General features: G+C 48.3%; 1 protein-coding gene across 1 annotated transcript in view; it reads right to left on the bottom strand.

Annotated features, from left to right (window-relative positions):
• The window catches only part of TNR (tenascin R), a 135,097-nt gene extending 117,047 nt beyond the window's left edge, over positions 1-18,050 (bottom strand). The window contains exons 1-2 of the mRNA XM_054980608.1: positions 17,552-18,050; positions 4,439-4,915 (exon numbers count right to left, since the gene is read on the bottom strand). Coding sequence (XP_054836583.1) covers positions 4,439-4,915; positions 17,552-18,050 — 976 coding nt within the window. The remainder of the gene's footprint in view (positions 1-4,438; positions 4,916-17,551) is intronic.
• Between the last annotated feature and the right edge of the window lie 1,731 nt (positions 18,051-19,781).

Here is a 19,781-nt window from a genome sequence, read left to right as displayed (position 1 = left end):
CTCCTCAGGTGCACCGGTTCCCAAGCAGCATTCCCACCAGAGGAGACTGTTTTGTCTAACACCGTTCCACCAGGCATTGGCCTTGAAGGAGAGCAGCTTCCCAGGACTGAAAGATGTTGTTTTGAGAACTGTGGGGGGAGGCTGTTCCAGATGGGTATTGTTACTCTGTATCCTATGCTTGCTCTTCATTGGTAACAATGATCATGTACCATCCTGAGTCTCCTATTCAGGACAGTGGACTATAATGGATCTTTTCTGCAATAAAGCTTCCTTTGCCAGACATTGGACTTATTCTTGCTTCTAAAGGGAATCTTGCAGAGAGTACCTTACTTAGCCACAGTCTGACAGCAAGGTGGGCAGATAATTTTTGCTCATTTGTGCATGTTTCTTTCCTCTTTCTCCTTCTAACTTGGGGAGCTGCTTTGCCTGACCTACCTCACCCACCCCTTCCAAGCTGATTGGCCCCTTCTGGCTCCCATAGGGTTGCCAGCCTCCAGGTGCTGGCTGGAGATCTCCTGGAATTACTAGTGATCTCCAGGTGACAAAGATCAGTTCCCCTGGAAAAATGGCTGCTTTAAAGGGTGGGCTGTATGGCATTATACCTCACTGAAGCCTCTCCCCATACCAAACCCCACCCTTTCCAGGCTCCACCTCCAAAATCTCCAGCAATTTCCCAACCAGGACCTGGCAACCCGAGTAAAAGCAGACAGCTCCCCTCCTCTCTCATTCTCAATCAGTGTGAGGCAGTTGCAAAAAAGAGTGGGCAAAAAGAGTCCAAGCAAGAGGGGGAGTGGGCAGGTCCCCTTATCCTCCTAGTGGGAGGGGGGGACCTAGCACTAACCTGGATGCAACTTCTTCATGGGTGTGCAAAGCGTGCACTGCTTAGGGTTGCCAGACACCCTCAATCTCCCAGCGGGGGACAGGGGGCTGGCACTGATCTCTGGGGAGAGGGGGGTGCAATGATGTCACTTCAGGGGTGACATCATCGTGGAGCACTGGGCGCTGCAGAATGCGCCTGAAACGGGCCATTCTGCTGCAGATCAGGCAGTTTTTGAGGCGCTGCAGAGCACAGGAACAATCCTGTGCTCTGTAGCACCTCAAAATGGGCCTGATCCGCAGCAGAATGGGCCTGTTTTGGGGAGCAGGTGGAGTGCAGGAGCGCTCCTGCACTCTGCAGCTGCTGAAAACGGGCCCATTTGCCGTGGATTGGGCCTGTTTTGAGCACTGTGGAGTGCAGGAGTGCTCCCGTGCTCCGCAGCAACCCTGATCCAGGCCAAAACAGACCCGACCTGAGCGGTTGCAGCTCACGGGAGCGCGCCGCACAGCGGGGAGCGCGCAAGGAAGGTGCATGCCCCACCGCTGCTGAGGTAAGTGAGGGCGGGGTCTGGGGAGTGGGGATGGGAGATCCCCCGTCCCAACCGGGGGTCTGGGATCCCTAGCACTGCTCCTGGCAGGCACAATGCCATCACTTCCTTCTGGGCATGATGACATCACTTAAGGAAGTGATGTCATTGCAGCCTGCTGGAGTGTGGCTGCTGCTTGCTGGGCTGGGAGGCTTTTTGCCTCCCAGGCTCATTCCCTGGGCATTTCCCCCCACCAGCCAGGTGAGTGGTGGTGAGGGGCAGAGGCTGGGCGCAAGGAATCCTATTCCCCCACTGGACAACTGGCAGCTTTATGAAGTACTTTCATTCCTGTTGACAGGATGTCATTGTCCCATTATATACCATGTTGGTCAGATCCCACCTAGAGTATTGTGTGGAGTTCTAAAGATCTCACTTCAAAAAGGATGTAGACAAATTGGAATGGGTGCAGAAGAAAACAACCAAGATGATCAGGGGCCTGGAGACCAAGCCCTACAAGGAAAGACTGAGGGATCTGGGAATGTTCAGTTTGGTAAAGAGGCGGTTGAGAGGAGACATAATTACCCTCTTTAAGTATTTAAAAGGTTGTCACTTAAGGGAGGGAAGGGAGTTGTTTCTGTTGGCAACAGAGGATAGGACTTGAAAGGATGGGCTTACAGGAGGAAAGGTACTGGCTGGATGTTAGAAAGAACTTTTTCCCATTAAGAGTAATTTATCAGTGGAATTGGCTGCCAAGGGATGCGGTGGGTGCCACTTGCCTACTTCTCTGCCTCTAGCTTGGTGCTCCTTGCCAAACCTTGTGGTCCCTACATGATCAACAAATTTTTATCAAGTGTGGCCATCTGGCAACTCTAAGGATTTGGAGTAAGGATTTCAGTCTAGACAGGGGTTATCAAGGGCAGATTGGCTATTGACTTTACTAGGTGAAAATCCAGGGGGCTGCTCTGCTGCCCACTTACCCAGTCCCAGCTTAGATGTGGTGTGGCCATGAGGAGGAGCATGGCAGCACCTGGATTTGCCCTATGCTGGCCTGGGCCCAGTGCAGCCACTGAGAAGGGGCACAAGCATGACAGTGCCCACCACTGCCCTGTGCTGGCCCAGGCACAACATGACAGACATGGAAGAGCATGGCACCACCTTCTCTCCTTCCAGCCCACTAACTATCCATCAGTTGTTGAGCTCTGTCAGGGAGTTGCAGCATGAATTCCAAGCAGCTTACGTTCCTTTGGAGCCCAGCCCCACTCGGCTTGCACTCATTCACTCATTTTCTCTCCCCCCCCCCTGAGTCACAAATGAAAGTAAAGCAGCAGAGCAGAATGAATCCAAGCAGCTTACGTTCCTTTGGAGCCCAGCCCCACTTGGCTTGCACTCATTCACTCATTTTCTCTCTCTCCCCCCCACGAGTCACAAATGAAAGTAAAGCAGCAGAGCAGAATGAATCCAAGCAGCTTACGTTCCTTTGGAGCCCAGCCCCACTTGGCTTGCACTCGGAGGAAAAGGAGTCACGGGGGCGGGGCCAAAACCCACATGACCTCTTTTCAGATCTACCGGAACACTGTTCCGGTGTGTTCCGCCTCCAAATGAGCCCTGGAGTTTCTGGTGATTCCTAGAGAGGCATAATGTCACTTCTGAGTTTTCCTGGAAGTGATGTTACCCTGTTACCGATGGTCGCCCCCATTCCCCCCTTCTGATCTGCTGGTTGCTGGCTAGCAACCCTAGTAACTACATGGTGGCAGGACCCTTTTATATGGCTGTTTTGGCTTCCCTGTCCACTCCTTGCTATGAGTCTCAGCACCTTTCTGTTTCAGAATGAAAGTCATCACATGCTCGGCAGCTTTATAATTGTTAGGGTTACCAACCTCAAGATGAGGCCTGGATTTTTCCTGATATCACAACTGATCTCCAGACTACTGGGATAAGTTCTCCTGGAGCAAATAACATCTTTGGAGAGGCGGTCTCTATGGCACTTTTGAGTGCCTTCCCAGGTACCACTCCCAAATCTCTAGGAATTTATCCAGCTGAGGGGACAACCTTGATCAGTGTCCTGGTTGACCTGTTAACATCCTAGGAGCTGAAATTTTCACACTAAAGGCAGCTCCGCATAGAGTGCATTGCAGTACGCATTGTCTTGATGGTTGTTGTGGGTTTTCCGGGCTGTATCGCCATGGTCTTGGCATTGTAGTTCCTGACGTTTCGCCAGCAGCTGTGGCTGGCATCTTCAGAGGTGTAGCACCAAAAGACAGAGATCTCTCAGTGTCACAGTGTGGAAAAGATGTAGGTCATTTGTATCTACTCAGGAGGGGTGGGGTTGAGCTGAGTCATCCTGAGTCATCAAGACAATGCATTCACCTGGACTGAATCGAGACCTAAGCTTCCTATCTCATTACCAATGCTGATTTCTCCACACCCACTACTCCTCTGCATGCCCCACCCTATCCAATCACGCCTGCTATTGTCATTATTGTTATTCGGCTTCTGTAATCACTCCACTCCCCAAGATGGACTCACATTCTAGCGGTATCTGAAGACGTGTGCTGTGACTCACAAAAGCTCATACCCTACCACAAATTTTGTTAGTCTTATAGGTGCTACTGGACTCTTGCTCTTTTCTGCTGCTATAGACAGGCTAACACAGCTACCCATCTTGATCTATCTTGTGTTGTGTGTTACTCTTTTGAGTTCAACATATAGTTCCATTTATATTAAAAGCTGCAAACCTTAAATAGTTCAGTTGATAGATTAATCAAATGAAGCTTTAGCTGATTATTCAGTGAAGGTCAGTTTTAATTGGTGACTGAAAAAAAACAATCAATAGAGTTGCAAGTTAAATTTGTTCGTTTGGCGAAGCTCTTTCAGTTTGGATGTGTTGCTGAGATAGGAAATTATGAGTACTGAAGCTGATCTTTCTTTCTAATAGCAAGTCTTATCTTTTGTTCTTTAAATTCTAAGTTATCTTATATGTCCTTTATTCTCCAAATGACATCAAAAGAACAGGAACCAGAAAAAATAGGGTCTATTCTTGGGAAACAGGGACTCCCGGGAGCACACGTAGCCTTATTTTTGATACGAAGTCCTACCTGCTGAGCAGTCTCGCCCTTGGTAGCCATCCTCGCACGAGCACAGGCCCTCTTGGCAATATCCACGCCCGCTGCAAGCATTGAGGCACCTCAGCTGCCCGCAGTCTTCTCCCACATAGCCCTCCTGGCAGATGCAAGTCCCATTGGCGCAGCTTCCTTTCCCTGAACAGTCCCCAGGGCACCTCAGCTCACTACAGTCTTCTCCAGCAAAACCTTCTTCGCAAATGCATTCTCCGTCCACACACAGTCCTCGGGAGCTGCAGTCGGTTGGGCAGCGGGCCTCCGAGCAGTCTTCCCCGCTATAATCGCTGTCACAAATACACTGTCCATCCACGCACACACCCCGGCTTGAGCAGCCCATGGGGCAAAGAGGCTCCGAGCAGTTCTTCCCAGCCCAGCCTTCGTTGCAGATACAGCCACATGATTCCAGGCTGAAGTTGCCATGACCGCTGCAGTGAGGAAAGTAATCCAACTGCCCTGGAAGAATGGAGAATATCATTGTTGATAATGCATAGAGTTTTCCTCATATCTTGTTTCAAAAATGGGCACAACAGTCTTGTAAAACAGGCCACTACTGTTATCCTGATGCTGCAGATGGGGCTAGGAGCTAAGCTACAAGTGACGCCTTACACAGTTTGGACACTTGTCAGCTTCCCTCAAGTTTTGATGGGAAATGTAGGCGTCCTGGTTTTACAGCTTGGCTCTCCATTACAGCTGCAAGACCAGGATGCCTACATTTCCCATCAAAACTTGAGGGAAGCTGACAAGTGTCCAACCTGTGTCAGCCGTCACTTGTAGCTTGGCTCTCAGTGACAGAAACTTACCCAAGGCCAGGGGTCAAAGTAAGTCGGTACAGGCCAGTACAGTGCACTGGTAGGGAAGTGGCTGAAGTGCCGCCTCCTATCTTCTGCTTTGGGCCCCCAAAGAAAGAGAGAGTACTTAAAGATTTTACCTCTGACTAAAACAGCTACTGAATTTGTGCCTGCTTGTCAGGCTGTCTGTTTAGTTTTCACATACAGTTTAGGAGAGGGGCTGTGGCTGAATGGAAGAGCATGCGTTGCCTGCAGAAGGACCCAGGTTCAATCCCCGGCATCTCCAGTTTAAGGGATCTGGCAGTAGATGATGTGAAAAACCTCTACCTGAGACTCTGGAGAGCAGCTGCCAGTCTGAGCAGACAATACCAACCTTGATGGACTGATGGTCTGATTCTGTATAAGGCAGCTTCACGCAGGGTCAGGCTTGCATGGTTTCCTAGTTGCTGGTATGGCTGCTGATAATGTGCAGCAGCAACAGGCTTCCACATGGCAGGTTTCCCTTAAGTTTCCCTGCTCCAATCCCCCAGAGGGAGCCACCACCACCCTTTCCCTGGGTCACCAGAGTTTTGGCATTTTTTAAAAAAAGATCAGTATTATAATATCATTATGTTAATGTAACACTATACCAGTTATGTGTACCAGGTTCTCTGAATGCCCAGCTTTCATTAAAAAAATAAGTCTTGAGCCCCTTCCGTTGTGGAGATGTGCCTTTCCCCTTGCTAGAGGCTAAGCACAATACCCCATACCTATGGCTATTCTGACTTCGTGAGTCTTCCTGCTGTACCCTTTCTATCACAATGATAATTACACATATACAGTCTCTACTCCAGGCAATTCACAGTCATAAGAATATCAGGGCTGGGGTGAATGGCATTCATCCTTTACAGTGAAAGGGACCATTTCAGGGGGCACGGAATTTTCTCTGAAACCAGCATTCTCTTGTTATAGCACTATTTGCTATAGCAAATATAGCACTTGTTATAGCACTCTTGTTATAGCACTATAGCAGCGGGGCTGCTGCTGCTGCTGCCAAGGGAGCTGCTTCCATCAAGGGCTGGGCTTTCCATCTGCCTGGCCCCGCCCCTTGCTGCTCCAGCCTACAAAGGTTGTTGTAGCCTGCACTGCTGCTGCTGCTGCTGCCAAGGGAGCTGCTTCCATCAAGGGCTGGGCTTTCCATCTGCCTGGCCCCGCCCCTTGTTGCTCCAGCCTACAAAGGCTGTTGTAGCCTGCACTGCTGCTGCTGCTGCTGCCAAGGGAGCTGCTTCCATCAAGGGCTGGGCTTTCCATCTGCCTGGCCCCGCCCCTTGCTGCTCCAGCCTACAAAGGTTGTTGTAGCCTGCACTGCTGCTGCTGCTGCTGCCAAGGGAGCTGCTTCCATCAAGGGCTGGGCTTTCCATCTGCCTGGCCCCGCCCCTTGTTGCTCCAGCCTACAAAGGTTGTTGTAGCCTGCACTGCTGCTGCCGCTGCTGCCAAGGGAGCTGCTTCCATCAAGGGCTGGGCTTTCCATCTGCCCGGCCCCGCCCCTTGTTGCTCCAGCCTATAAGACTGCTGCTAGGGGACTGCTCGCCTTGTTACTGTTTATTGTTTTTATACTATGTGTGTTAGTTACTGTAGTCTATGTTGTTAATTTGGTAGGGTATTGGGGTTTTGTGTATGTTTGATAGCTTAGTCTGTGATAGTTGGTGGGCTGTTGATTTTGTGAGGGTGGTGGGTTAGCACTATGTTCATTGGTGAGGAGGCCGGCTTGGGGTCGGGGATCCCAGTGATCCGGGGACGCGGGAGGTATGGTGGTGGGAGCAGATTATGGAAGGGAAGGGCATTGAGACATGGTAGGGCTCGGTGCCCTTCCAATCTGCGTCCCATCCCAAGATATACCTGTTGTGGGGCTAGGATATTAAACCACTCTCCGACACTGGCGCTGTGCAATGCCAGGTCCATAAATAATAAGACCAAAACGCTGCAAGATTATCTTGCAGCATTGAATGTGGACCTGGCTTGCGTGACCGAGACATGGGTGAGGGAGGGCGAGACGGTCGCTTTGAAAGAACTAGCCCCCCCAGGTTATACGGTCCTCCACCAGTCCCGGACAAGTGGTCGGGGGGGAGGCGTGGCTTTGCTCATTCGGGAGTCTTTCTCCTTCAGACCACTCCCCACCCCCAAAATTACTGGCATTGATTGTGTGGGCCTAGTGTTGGACGCCGAGGAGAGGTTGGCAATATGCGTGGTGTACCGACCGCCTACTGCACCTGCATCTTCCCTGTCTGGTCTCTTGGAGGCGGTGGCCAGCTGGGCCTTGGAATTCCTGAAACTTTTGGTTCTCGGGGATTTCAACGTCCATGCTGACGACGATGCCTCCATGCAGGCCATTGACCTGGTGTCCTCCATGGCGGCCCTAGGACTCTCCCAGTTTGTTTCGGCTCCCACACATCAAGCAGGTCACACGCTGGATTTGATTTTTGGGGCAGGGATGATGGTGGTCTTGGATGCCTATGATGCAGTGCCATGGTCAGATCACTTTGTTCTGAAGGCTCGTCTGAGCATGCCGCTCCTTTCCCGGGTGGGCGGTGAGCGGATTTACGCTCGCCCGCGGAGGCTTATGGATCCAATTGGTTTCCAGGTGGCTCTGCGGGATCCGATGCCCCCTGGCAGTACGTTAGATGAGCTGGTGGATGATTGGCATGGCCGTCTTTCCGAAGCCATCGACGCTATTGCCCCCTGCCGTCCTCTCCAAGCCCGCAAACGGGTAGCTCCTTGGTTTACCAAGGAGCTTCGCCAGATGAAGCGGTCTCTGAGACGACTAGAGCGAGTGTGGAGGCGGGGGCGCGACGAAGAGGCAAGAACATCTTATAGGACGTTTATGAAAGCCTATGAGGTGGCAGTGAAAGCAGCAAAGAGGGATTTCTTTGCTGCTTCCATTGCATCCGCTAGCTCACGCCCGGCTCAATTATTTCAAACAGTTCGGTCCTTGGTCTCCCTCTCTCAGGGAGACCACCAAATTCTTAATTCAACTATTGGCTGCGAGGCTTTTGCGAGCTATTTTGCGGGTAAAATCTTGTCCCTTCGCCGTGGCCTGCCACCCACTGTTGATACAGTAAGGGAACTGGAGACCCCTTGGCCGTCTTCTGGGTCCGTATTAGACCATTTCAGCCTGCTCTCTCAGGACGATGTGGACAGGATCCTGCAGGGGATGAGGCCAACCACCTGTCCTCTGGACCCCTGCCCATCCTGGCTGGTGAAGGCCAGCTCGGAGGGGCTACGGGACCATCTGGAGGCCATTGTTAACATCTCCCTGAGCTCTGGGGTTTTTCCAGGAGTGTTAAAGGAGGCGGGTAGTGCGGCCCCACCTGAAAAAACCATCTTTGGACCCCACTGACCCGTCCAGTTACCGCCCAGTGTCGAACCTCCCGTTCCTGGGCAAGGTGATTGAGCGGGCGGTGGCGGTACAACTGCAGGAATTCCTGAATGATGCTCTAGTCCTGGACCCATTCCAGTCTGGCTTCCGTCCTGGCCATGGGACGGAGACAGCCTTGGTTGCCCTCACAGACGACCTTCGCAGGCATCTGGATCGAGGCGGGTCAGCGCTGCTTGTGTTACTTGATCTCACAGCAGCGTTTGACACGGTTGACTATGATTTGTTGGCCAGCCGCCTTGCCGACGTGGGGATTAGGGGGACAGTCTTACAGTGGCTGGTCTCCTTTCTCCAGGGTCGGGGACAGAGGGTGGCGCTCGGGGGAGATCTATCGGCCCGTCACCCTTTGGTGTGCGGGGTTCCCAAAGGGGCGATACTCTCCCCAATGTTATTTAACATCTATATGCGCCCCCTCGCCCAGTTGGTGCGGAGGTTTGGGCTGGGTTGTCATCAATACGCGGATGACACCCAACTTTTTCTGTTGATGGACGGCCGGCCAGACACGGCCCCAGACAATCTGGCCAGAGCTTTGGAGGCTGTGACGGCATGGTTGAAACAGAGCAGGCTGAAATTGAACCCAGTGAAGACGGAGGTCCTGCAGCTGGGACGGGGGCTGCCAGATGTTGGGATCCAGCTCCCTGCCCTGGATGGGACACCACTGGCAACTTTGCCAGTGGTAAAGAGTCTGGGTGTGCTCCTGGATGCCTCCCTATCGATGGAGGCCCAGGTCACGGCGGTTGCCAAGTCTGCATTTTTCCATCTTCGTCAGATCAGGCAACTTGCCCCCTACCTGACGCCCCAGGACCTGGCTACAGTGATCCATGCAACGGTCACCTCCAGGCTAGATTACTGTAACTCACTCTACGCTGGGCTACCCCTGGGCCTGATCCGGAAACTACAACTGGTCCAGAATGCGGCGGCACGGGTCCTGACTGGTATACCTTACCAGTCACACATCACACCTGTCCTGCGCCAGCTGCACTGGCTTCCAGTTGAATTCTGAATCAGGTTCAAAGTGTTGGTTCTTACCTTTAAAGCCCTGAGTGGGTTGGGACCGGCATATCTTCGGGACCGCCTCTCCCTGTACGTTCCCCGGAGATCGCTCCGATCAGCGAATAAATATTTACTTGTGGTCCCCGGCCCTAAGGAAGCCCGCCTCGCTTCAACCAGGGCCAGGGCTTTTTCAGTCCTGGCCCCAGCCTGGTGGAACGCTCTGTCAATGGAAACCCGGGCCCAGCGGGACATATTATCGTTCCGCCGGGCCTGTAAGACAGAGCTGTTCCGCCAGGCGTTTGGTGATTGAAGGGGGCGGTGCCATGTCGGCCTCCCACCTTTGGGGTGGGGAAGGTTCTCCCCACCACTGCACCTTGTTAATTTGTTTTATTATTTGTATATTGATTTTAGTTTTGTTTTTATCAATTTTAACTGTTCACCGCCCAGAGCCCCTGGGATGGGCGGTATATAAATTGAATAAATAAATAAATAAATAAATATTTATGTAGACCTAGGTGCATTGCTGTATTCATGTATTTTATAGGCTTTACTGCAATGTTTAGCTTCGGTATGAATATTTTCATTTTTCATAAATGAAAAATATAACGTTGTTATAATACTTATACATACATTCTAAAAAAGAGTAGCTCTCCCTTAGAAAAACCAATCATTGCAAAATTGCAATCCCTCCCTTTCTTGGCAGAGCTGCAAGGAAGAAGGGTATGTGCGTGTGTGGGTGGGTGGGGTCGCAATAGAGATTGCCTGCCACTTTAAAGACTAGGAATACTTCCCTCCTGTAAACATGCCTCCATGAAAGTCTGCCCCCAAAGGGCCCCTCATTTCACAAGGTTTCACAAAAGTTTCACAAAAAGAATTCTGTGGTTTTGTTCAGTTCTAAAAATATAGAAAAACAGAGGGGGAAAAGCCACCACGGCTTCTGCAGTCAAAATCCAATTACACACATCAAATATTGTTAGATTGGAACAGCATGGAGGGATTGGCCCTTCTCTAGATTTTTCAATAAGTGTTTGCATATTGTACGGCATTTTATAAATGAAAATAGGGACTCCCTTGTGTACTGGTATAACACCCTCATTCTCACAGCAAGGGTTGCATTACTGAAGGCTCTTCCTTTTTTTCTATTAGTTGTATTCATTTATTCTACCATAGTCTGCCCTGGGCCGGCCTCTGAAGCACAATACATGAATAAACTGGCCTTGACTGCTTTCCTTTTTTTTTTTTTTTAAATTTAAGGATGTTTGATAGAATGTCTAATTTCACAATCGATCTGGTTGTACTTAAAATAACAACCAAAACATAGTCAGCAACATTTTACAATCTGGATAAACGGTTGTGTGGAGAGATGAAAGGGAAGTCACTCGGCTCGCACATAAAGGGTGAGTACTACTATCAACATCCTTTCTAAAACGGCCCCATCAAATCTCCACAAAATCAGGACACAATAGAGAAAGTGATTCAACAGGGACTGGTCCCTGGAAACTGAGACCATCCTTGATAAAAAGGAGCCATTGGAATGTGTATGGAATGCCAACATTCTGTTCATTTTTGACATGCATCTCTCCAATGCAGTTCCAGCCTTGGGCTTCTACCCAACTGCATATGCTAGTTAGGTGATTGGCTCCCTGCTGTTCTGTGGCTTTCTGTGGCCATCGAAGATCCATCCAGAAACAGCAGTAACCCTCCTCCTAACTCCCTTATCTTTACATATACATTTGAAACATTCATATAGTGGAGAGATATAAAGGAGATTGATTTTCAAACACACTATTAAGCAGGGCTTTTTTTCTGGGAAAAGAGGTGGTGGAATTCAAGACCGCACAACGATGTCACTTTGGGTCAGCTGGAACAAGGAGGGAGTTTTTTAAAGTTTGAATTGCCCTCGGCGAAAGTGGTCACATGGCGGTGCGGAGGGAAATCTAAACTCCCCTCTGTCTGGAGATCAGGGGGTGGGGCCACCAGCCATGTGACCATTTTTAAGAGGTGCCAGAACTCCGTTCCACTGTGTTCCCGCTGAAAAAAAGCCCTGCTATTAAGACAAGTAGAGCCACACAGCATGAATTAAATATTCTTCTCTGATAAAGACTGCAACCACATGGGCTGATCAGGTGATGTTATTGAGACCGTTGGGAGAAGATAGCAACAGGCTCTGAAATTAGGCTTAATGGAGCCCAAGACTAGACATGGGCATGAACCAAAAAAATTTAACGAATCCGCGGTTCATGGTTCGGTGCTGCTGATGATCCCGAAGTCGCGAACCACAACGGACATTTCCTGTTGCCGAACCAGTTTGTGGTTCGCGGTTCGTGGTGCTCAGAACAGCCCTTGTTGCACTTAGAGAGCTCATATTCACAGGGAGTGTGTAGCAGGTTCTCCTCCAGCCAGCACCCAAGTTTAATCAAGATTTCAATAGGGATCTTGGAGTTATACCCTCTCCAATCCGAGGCCCCCAGGAAACTCCCACAAAAATCCAAGCTCAAATATACTCTCTCTGTCTCTCCCCAAAGGCTAGCAAGTAGCAAGCAACAGCTCTCACCCTCCACTGCTCACTGAAAGTGAAAGCCAGCCTAGTAGCACAGTGTTTTTTATAAGCTGAGGTCCCATAGAGCAACGCAGGAGGTCTGTGTTTGGCTGTCAGAGCTGCCTATCAGGGTTTGCAGGGATGAGATTGGAGTGTCTGTGGCTACAGAACACCCCCTCCCCCTCCCTCCCCCGGGTGTCTTCTCCCAACTTGTAACCACTTTGCAGCTCCATGATTGGAAGGAAGACCTGCTGATCAAGGTAAGCTGGGCTTCGATTAGGGTTTCCAGGGTGACAGAAGGAGCACAGACAGAGTTCAGGTATTCCCCTGGCTCCATTTCCAGGGGAATTGATTGATGGCGCCTGACTGTCTGGCTTCCCGAACCGCACACACCGAACCAGGCTTCTTCCGAACGCTGGTTCGTTTGCCGTGGACAATCACAAACTGCCTAATAGCGATGGTGCGATCGCCAATTTCATGTGTTTTTGAAGTTTGTAATGCTGTTCGTGCCCATGTCTACCCAAGACAGTCATTCCAAGAACCTTGCACAGGAAACTCCAGATTCAGTGATTTTCATGTAAAATGTGCCTGTCTTATAATGACTGGCAGTTGTCACATTAGCCAGTATTTTGAAGGCGACACATCATTTCATTGTTGGTGCCCCACCCAATCTGTCTTTCTGTCTCTGTATTCTTTATTTTATCTTTCAGTCAAACAAAAATAGCAAAAAAGTTGATGACCTTCTTGGCCAAACAAATAACAGCTAAAGTGACCTTGTCTCTAGAGCCTCGGTCCTTGATAACTTGGAGACAAGTAATTGGCCAATTGGGGAGCAGAATTTGGTGGGACGGAGACAGAGATGGGCTGTTTCTACTGGAGGCAGTAGATAAAGCCACTGTTTGCTTGCTTCATGCTTCAGTGGCATCATATTTGAAGATGTACAACAGCAAAGACTGCACCAGGGGTTTCCAGTCATTTTCAGCCTGTGGGCACTTTTGAGAATGGGGAACAGGTGCCAATACAAAATGGCCACCACAAAGGACAATCACAAAATTGCTGCCATGGAGTGCTGGTGCCAGTTAGAAAATGTTGGGAGGTTTCCACCGAACTGTTCTCCTATGATGGAGGCTGCTGTTTCTGACCAGGTGCTCCCTGCAAACACAACGGGTAGGCATCTTGGGTTCTTCTGAAGCACCTCTGTTCTAACGAGGTGGAGAAAGCCAGGACTGGCTCTCAGATTTAGAGAAGGAATGATTTGATAAAGAAGTAAATGGGTGCCAGGAAACACACCATGATCATGAAGATAGGTGCCACTTGATGATGATCGGTGCCACACTGGGGATCACTGGACTACCCCATGGACAACAGGGTAAGGGGCGGGGCCTCATCCTTCTGTGCTTTATTGGGGCTGTTCCAATAAAGTGCCATTGGCATGGTGGGCTGTCAAGTCCAGGAACTCCAGCAAAATCGGATTATAGTATTTTGCCACAACTAACCCCAATGGTTGTCTACGCAGTGTAACAGCAAGGCAAAAAGGCAAGCAAAAACTCTTCCAAGAAACTATCCCTCTGATATGACTTTCTCTCAGGTGTAAAACTATTTTTTACGCTCTGCCTCTTCTTCATGAGACTGAGATACATTATACCAACAAACTGTTTTCAAAACCCATCTTATTACAACAGCATGCTGTTTCTTTGGTTTTGAAAAACAGACTTGTAGAAATGACCAACTGAACCATGTCTTTTGAAAGACTAAACTTGATGAAAGGTTTACAGGCAGCTTCACAAGCTTACCTCTTTGTTATTCTGAGGAAAACCAGTTTGGATTGTTTCCTACTTTCATTATAAGGTTTTTGTTGATACTATACCTGATTGCTGAAGATAACCACAGGTACTAAGGGTGTGATCCTATTATAAACACTCAAGTCCCGTTAAATTCATTGAGCCTGGTACACATTTAATTGAATACAGAATGGCAGCTTAAAATGAAAAGAGAGTACTTTACTCCTTGATATACTACTTTCAGTCATAAGATCTCTTTGGAAACTGTCAGGAAAATGATTTCATTCTATTTTTAAACTGCTACACAGTTTAAACAGGCAGAAAGTAGTGTATCTTTGTTATCTTTCTTATCATAAGTGCTCCCTGCTCTTAACTAGAGGTGGGTGAGCTTCATCATTCTGGTTTCGGACATTCTTTAAAAAGAACTCTTGTCCTCCAAAGGTTCACAAAGAAAGTTGGCAGCTATTAAAAATCAAGAGAACCCTGCCACTTTCCTTTTCCTGACAAAACTTGGAGGCCTCCTCAGTTGTAGCACCACCCCATGTCCCTTTTCCTTTTCTCAAAACTTTCCTTCTAGCAGCAGGTGGAACTGCTGGTTTCATTAGGCCCTGGTTTCATTAGGCCCTCAAGCCTTACTAGGGGGAGAGGCTAGAAGTTCTGTGACTGGAGATTCCAGATCTCCCCCCTCCCTTTATATAGCTGGTATATCCATGTCAAATTGGAACCATAACATGAGTACCTTGCCAACCTCCGAGTGAGTCCTGGAGTTCTCCCAGAATTAGAATTGATCTCCAGACTACACATCATAGTTCCCCTGGAGCTTCTGAGGTGGATTGTATGAAATCACATTCTTGTTGAACTCCTTCCCCCCAACACTCCAGCCTTCCCATGTAAACTCCCCCCCCAAATCTCCAGGAATCTGCTAAACCAGGGTTGACAACCCTAGCAGGGAAGGAGGGTTTAAATGTTCCTCCACAGCACCATTTTCCAAGCCTGAAATGTCCATGTGGCACCTGTATGTTTTCCCCAATTATCTCTAAGGAGTTGTGATTAGACATGGGCACGAACAGAAAAAAAACTAGAACATGGTGTTTGTTGTTCGTTGCCATCCACTAACAATGAACAATGAACAATGAACATTGCTGAACATGATCCTGTTCACGAACTTGTTCGTTGTTCGTGCCCATGGCTCTCCTCTAGCCATCAAGATCCCTACTGCACCACTCTCAGAAACCCTACCTGAGCAGGCAGCAGGAAAGGTACCAATAATAAATGATAGCTTGGCCCCAGAGCCTGGCAGCAGGCCTAGAACCTTAAGGGGTAGATCCCTATCCCACCACACACAAAGAAAATTCAAGCTCCAATGCACTCACCCTGTCTCTCTAACAGCAGCTGTCTCTCCCTGAAAGCCAGAGCTGAGAGCCCCCCTCCCCTGGTCTTTTCTTCTTGTAACAAATTTGGAGCGCCAGTCCACACTTGGAAGGAAGACCTGCCTATCAAGCTAAATTGGGCTTAGATTGGGGTTTCCAGGGCAACAGCAGGAGTTCAGACAGAGTTCAGACAATCCCTGCCTGAGTTGCCATGGGAATTGATTGGAGGTGCCAGACTGTCTGGCTTGACGAACAGTAACAAACAGCAACAAATGAGGCTTGCAATGACCACCTGTTCGTTTAGAATGCGGCCTCACGAACAGCTTGTTTGCGAACAGCAGATTGGGCTGTTCGTGGGTTTTTTTTAGTTCATATTGCTGTTCATGCCCATCTCTAGGGCCTATATAGGGGTGCCAGGTCCCCCAGGAGCTAAACTCAGGGGTAGGGCAGGCAGCAGGGTACATACTCTTGCACATGCACAAAGCGTGTGGACTCCTACACCCATCCACCACACCAGAAAATAATGTCATTTTCCAGTGCAATGTGGAAGCTACTGGTCGTACTGGTGGACAATTCACTAAAAATTGCTCCCAAACCTGGTATTTGGGAGTTTGGTGTTTGACATCATTTTCCAGTGCAAAGAGGAGTTTGAGTTCTTTGACTGTATGCCCCACCCCCCCGGGGCGCCTCCTCCTTCACCTGCCAGGTGAAGGAGTTTGGTGTTTGACATCATTTTCCAGTGCAAAGAGGAAGACGAGTTCTTTGACTGTATGCCCCCCCTGGGGTGCTCCTCCTTCACCTGCCAGGTAAGCAGAGGTGGGAGGAGAGGCTGGAGCTAGGGAATCCCCCTCCCCCCATGGGGGGGGAGGCAACTGTAGGCCTATGAAAGATATATTGAACAATATCTTCAGGAGGATTTCTGAACAGGATATCTTACAGTGCCATTCTAAGTCCATTGCATTCTGTGGGCTTAGAAAAGTGTCGCTCTGCTCAGGATGGCACTGTATTACAATGTTTTTCAACCTTTTAAAATTCCTCTCATCCCTAAACTTTCACTTCCCAGATATTTAAGCCTAAGCATTCCTAGATATGCCTAAGAATGCTTATTCTCAAATATCCACTCAATCATGAGGTTTGCTCAGCAAATCACTCTTTCTTAGCCAAATGTACCTCATAGGACTGTTATGAGGACAACACGAGGCAACCCTTTATATGTTGACTTGAGGTCCATAAGAAAGATCTGAGTACAGTGTGAGAATAGAATAGAATAGAATAGAATAGAATAGAATAGAATAGAATAGAATATTACGTCACATCACATCACATATAACATTCAGTTCAGGGAGGGAGGAGGGGGAGAGAGATCCTTGCACAGCAGCACATGCATGTCATCTGCTACATTCTACTTATAAACATCTCCAAACGTCTTCATCTTTTTAAGTGGGAAAATACTAAGCTCCTAGCATGGAGACAGTTTATACAAATCCCTTCCAGGGAGGGGTATCATTTACCTGCTTTTGATGGGCAAACCCTCACTGAAGCACCCTGTTCCCAGCTGACATTCACATGAGTGGTGGAGAAAATGAGGGGAGGAAGGAGATTGGGCTAAAGTCCCAAAGTGACATCACTGACACTCTAGGATTTTGCTGATCTATAGACAAGAAATTCTAGAGGATTGGTGATGTCAATTCCAGGTTTTAGTCAGAGGGATATGGATGCATTGATGACATCCTTTCCCCCTATACCCTACCCCACAAAGTCTCCTGGGGGTTCTAGGCATGTACCTGACAATCCTACTTCTTGTAGTCATGTGACAGCTCTATTTGGGACTTAACAAATATGGATGGAGAGAGACTCCACGAAGAATCCACATTTTCTGATACCCCAGGCTCTTCATCATGTCTGAGGCATTCTGGATGGAGGAGTCTAGCTTCAATTTCCCCGTATAAGCCCTTTTTAAGCATTACGATTTTGCATACTGGGCGCCTACCAATCACACTTAGCAAAAGTGTGCACTACCTAGAATCCTACTGACTACCAATAAAGACATCCCTGGGAACCTGGAGGCTCAGAGGATGAAAGTGGTGGAAGATTAAGGTCAAAGGTTGGATTCTGCCTATCCAGGTCCTAAACAAACGGTGTCAAGTTCATTCTTCTCTTTGAAATCTTTCAGTTCCCAGCAAGACCTCATGGCATCAATTACTACCTGTGGCTGCATTTTCTTGACAGCAATTGGAGTTGCATTGGTCCCGAAGCATGGACACCTCCCTCTCCAGCATCTCAATCCTGCTCAGCAGCTCTTGAATATCGCGGGAAGAGGCAGCGCACTTGCAAGTCTGTTTGGGGAGGTTTATCCTGTGGGTGAAGGTGACCTGGCTCTCACTGTCTGAGGTTTGCTCGGTGTATTCTGTCATCCGGTCGTCTTCTGAACTCACCTCCGGGTCAGATGAAGCCTCTAGAGATGTTGAGCAGAGGCTGTCCAGAGGCACATTTATGTTGTATATGTGACTGAAGACCATGGGTTGCTCTTTGACTGGTGATGTGTAGTTGGCAAAGCTGCCTTCCTCATCAGAGACCTGTCTTTTGACTCTCTCTGTTGTCACTTCTAGCCGGCATTCAAAGGGTCTGAAGATAGATCCCAGCAGCATTAAGTTGAGACCAACCAGAATATTCCTTAGGACGACATTTTCTCCATCAGCCCCCATTTTCTTGAGATTGGCAAAAAGCTTCTATGCCAGCCTTGGACTGAGGAGTGCTGGAATAACCTGCAACAGAGAACAGAAGATGTATTTATGATATCACTATTTGAAGCAGATACTAAGGGAAACTGATGAAAGTGGTGGAAGATTAAAGCCAAAGGTTGTATTTTACATCTGGAAGAACTGTTTCCCCCCCCCCCCATCCATTTCCAATTCAATTATAAAGCTCAGAGAGATAAATAGCAACAGAATTTGTGTATCTCACTTGGAGATACACAAATCAGAAAATTACTACTGCTTCTACAACTACTAATCCGTTATATTGCTACACCAATTTGCAAAGTTGTTTATAATCTTAACAGTGCAGTCTTAAACATAACAACACCCTTCTAAACCCATTGACTCCAACGGATGTTGAATGGTTTAACTCTGCTTAGGACTGTACTGTGTGCCACAGAAGTCCTTCAGTAAGGTCAAACAGAGATGCATCTCATAAAACGTTGAGAGAGAGATCATTTTGTAGAGAGGTCAGCAGCTGATCAGCCCTGAGCCAAATCCAGCCTTTTGAGTGGTGCCATCTGGTCTCTTAATTGCCAGTCCCAAAGGCAAAAGAAAGGTGTGAATGAAGCAGTCTCTGTGATTATGGGCCTTGGCTGCCCGTGTGGACCAGTTTAAGGTCTTGGCCTACGCACATGCTCCCTCACATTACCAACATAGTCTTCTATCAGAGCTAGTTGCTGACCTGGTTTTTTTATTCAGACAAACTAACCCCATCTATTTATCTCAGTATAAAGCTACAAAGAAGAGAGTCTGTGATTTTTACTTACATGGTAGTATGGAATAGAAAACTGGGCAGCAAAAAGAACCAATTAAAAAAAAGTGAAGTAGATCAGCAGAGTATTTGCTCTGCTGACACAATCACACTTACAGTGCAATCCTAAACAAAGTTACCCTAGTCTAACCAAATTAAAATCAATGGGCTTAGACTGGAGTAAGTCTGTTTAGGATTGTACTGCTCGTATAGGAGTGCAGTGATTAGCATGCTGGACTAGAACTGGTAAGATCCAGGTTCAAGTCACAAAATTCACTGGGTGATCTTGGGCTAATCACTCTCTCTGTGTGTGTTTAACTAATCTTACAGGATTATATGCTGATGGTGCATGAATTGGCAGTGAATGAGAGGGGAAGAGATTTTGGGGTTGTAGTGGATAGTTTGATGAAAATATAAAACCTATGGCCCAAACTACACACTACATCTAACTTGTGGCTGCCACCAGGATTTACAGTCACAGGGCAGCTGAAAGTTCCCTCTGGGAAATTCTACCCATCATGGTGCAGGGGTCTGATTCAGACTGGGACCACAGTACAGGGGCTGGAGGAGCTCTTTCCCCCATGTCAAAATGGGGGGCATTATTTGCCCTGTGTACATCAATTAATACCTACAAGGGATTAAAATATTCTGTTCCCTATATCTTCACCTACAAGGTAAAGCTAGTGTAAACAGCTGCTGTCTAATAACCAACAGATTTCCCAGATTGATTGAAATAGCTTCACATGGTAGAGGACTGTAAAGAATTTTTTAGTGCAGTAAAATAAGGTTCCTTTAGTGCCCCCACCCCGGTCAAAATAAAGCTCTTTAAGCAGCCATTTTCACACACCTGTCATTGCTACCACTTCAGGAAGTCCTGTACCAGCCCAGCTGAGGCCACAGAAATGCTTGGAAAGGTCTGAGGATGA

Source organism: Eublepharis macularius, chromosome 5, assembly GCF_028583425.1.
Source record: "Eublepharis macularius isolate TG4126 chromosome 5, MPM_Emac_v1.0, whole genome shotgun sequence".
NCBI lineage: Eukaryota > Metazoa > Chordata > Lepidosauria > Squamata > Eublepharidae > Eublepharis > Eublepharis macularius.
The sequence above is the reverse complement of the archived record's forward strand: the minus strand, read 5'-3'. Positions and strand labels throughout refer to the sequence as shown.